Source organism: Haplochromis burtoni, unplaced genomic scaffold (genome assembly GCF_018398535.1).
Source record: "Haplochromis burtoni strain Fernald_Lab_line unplaced genomic scaffold, NCSU_Asbu1 Contig_737, whole genome shotgun sequence".
Lineage (NCBI taxonomy): Eukaryota > Metazoa > Chordata > Actinopteri > Cichliformes > Cichlidae > Haplochromis > Haplochromis burtoni.
Genome location: NW_024583098.1, coordinates 74,123 through 76,786, shown reverse-complemented (window position 1 = coordinate 76,786; position 2,664 = coordinate 74,123). Strand labels below are relative to the sequence as shown.

The following is a 2,664-nucleotide window of genomic DNA, read 5'->3' as shown; positions in this document are numbered from 1 at the left end:
TGAGCTGGACGGTCGCGGCTGTTGGACTGACACCGAGCGACTGGAACTTTAAACACACAATCTTACTACAGAACTAAGACGGGTTTTTTTTCCCAGGACAACAGGCAACCTTTACTTGTTTATTAAATCTGGTTTATTAGTCTATTTAGTTACAGACTCACTAAAATCTGTGTCTATAAATGAGGCTGGAAGGTGACTAATATACTTTTTTTTCTGTCATTATCTTCACGTTTATATCAAAAACAACAACTTTAAGGCAACTTTGCATGATTATTAGATAATCATGCAAAGTTTTATTTTACAATGAATCTTGAAAATGGCACCAAATGTTTCTGTAATACATAAGAAAATACACAACTGTTGTATTTAATTTGCTTCAAAGCTGCTTTCAATTTTATTTGTTCTGTGAAGAATGTATCTTTCAGTGGAGTAAATCATACAAATCTAAGATGTTGTAACCATTATAAGCCTTTATTTGGATTGACACAGAGTCAAGAGCTGCCTCCATTATGTAAGGTGGCTCCTCAAAACTCTTTAAATTGCTAAAATGGAGAGGCCATCTGGTATTACTGAGATTAAAATGGGTGCAGCTTTGTTGTGTTTCATTTCTGCTGAATTAAATCTGGTGAAGCTGCAGCTGAGAAGTAAAAAAAAAAAAAAACTTTAATAAGACCACTGACTGATTTAACGCTGCTCTTGGATTTGGGTTTTTGATCAAGTCGAAAGATAAGATCTTTTTTTTTCTGAGAATTTATTTTATGTCGAAATTCAAAGTGTCTTTGACCCTTTGAGAGGTTCAGTGGAGCCTCACAGCTGAGGAGCTGTTACAGCCTGAATTAGTGCAGACAGATGGAGGCGCGTGTGTGTGTGTGTGTGTGTGTGTGTGTGTGTGTGTGTGTGTGTGTGTGTGTGTGTGTGTGTGTGTGTGTGTGTGTCTGTCTCACCCTGGTCTGTGACGTCCGACGGGTCCAAACGGATCGAAGCGAGCTCCTGGGGGAACGGCTCCAGGAGGCAGAATGTCTGGTATCCCACTAGACGGGTCAAAGCCAGAGCGAGGATAACCTGACCTCAAGGGGTCGACTATCATCCCACCACCGCCGCGAGACCTGAGGAGGGGAGGCGGAGTTCAGAGATTCAAGAGAAGGACACATGTCAGCTGGTTTTGTTGACTTTGTCAAAGATAAACAGGCTACAGGTTTTATCTGAAAGTGTTTAAAAATAAATCACTAGTTAAGTAACATTAATGTTATTATAACATAAAAAAAAAATCCTAAACAAGTTGTACTTTCATGATTGTAATGGATGACGACGGAGCTAAAAACCACCCACCGCGGAGCGGCGGTTTCAAAAGTATTATCCAGCTTACACCACGCTCGACATCCAAACAAGACTGTTTCAAAAACAGACGTCATAAAGAGCTCCCCAGTACGGAAATCAAACCAAAGAACAAAACGCTAATACACACTAAACACAACAAATAAAGTCCACCTTGAGTTGGTTTTTAAACACGCCCACTTTATCAGTGTACTTGAAGCACAGGTTAGGGGGGATAACATCTTGCAACACAACCCAAAAACATATACAAATGGATGCCCTCTGCCCTTTTTACATTGTGTACATGTGCTGTGGGTCATACTGGATCACTTGGCTGCCATTAAAAGCCTCTCATGGGCCTTATTGGCTCTTCTGCAGGGCTCGGCCAAAAGCTCACCTTGTAAGTGAACCAGAAAAATCTTAAGGTGGGGTTGAGTTTAGCAATTATTAAAAACTGTAAGAAAACTAGTTACATAATAGCTGCGACTCAGTTTGGAGATGTTTGCTTCGTTCGAGTCTGAAAAGGGAAGTTGATGTTAAAGTGTTTTAACCAGGTTTTCATGTTTACATAGAAGCGAAGAGTCCCTGAATCATATATAGTGCGACTTGTAGAGATCTTTTAAAATGTTAATATCTTTTTCTGACTAAAATATGTTTGATTTTGAACCCTGTATGCCAAGCAATAGCTCGCTTTATGAAATTTATACTGGTGCCACTACCTGGACTAATTGTAGAAGAGTAATTCCTGCATACTCCTGGGGTAAAAATATCAATCAGTTATTAAAGGGCAGCTTTCAACAAAAACTTGGGTTTGATTAATTTGCTTTACTTCCACATTACAGTGAGGTATTTTGACAAGCTGATACTTAAAGCTACATATGGGGAAACAAGGAGATCAGATTAACCTTCAGTGATTTAAAAAGTGTCCTGGTGGAAGGTACTTCAATACAAAGCTTGTGTTAGCACAATAGAAAAGCTCGAGCTGATAAAAAATTAATGTTAAAACTAAACTTAGATTCTGAGTCTGCAGCTGCTTTTGTTTGTCATCTTTTCTGCGACTCTCTGACATCTGAGCTTAAAGCTTCGCTTTCAGCTGGACACGCGCCAGTAATCCAGAGCTGTCCGCTGCTGTGAGGGCCGACTGTTCATCCTCAAATCCCAGATTAGGGAAAACCCAGGAGAATGCTTAAATGCATGTCTGAGATTGAATTCCATAAACAGATTTAAAGGATTTAAACATGACAGGAAGAGACAGACTCACCCAAAGGGATCCAGATCTGCTCCTCCAGCTGCAAACGGAGGAACCATGGGGTCGGGCCTGAAACAAACACACACACACACACACACACA

At 40.2% G+C, this 2,664-nt stretch overlaps 1 protein-coding gene across 1 annotated transcript in view; it reads right to left on the bottom strand.

Annotated features, from left to right (window-relative positions):
- Nucleotides 1-2,664, bottom strand: part of psmf1 (proteasome inhibitor subunit 1) — a 15,694-nt gene that overhangs the window by 1,501 nt on the left and 11,529 nt on the right. The window contains exons 5-6 of the mRNA XM_005950065.3: nt 2,576-2,632; nt 945-1,106 (exon numbers count right to left, since the gene is read on the bottom strand). Coding sequence (XP_005950127.1) covers nt 945-1,106; nt 2,576-2,632 — 219 coding nt within the window. The remainder of the gene's footprint in view (nt 1-944; nt 1,107-2,575; nt 2,633-2,664) is intronic.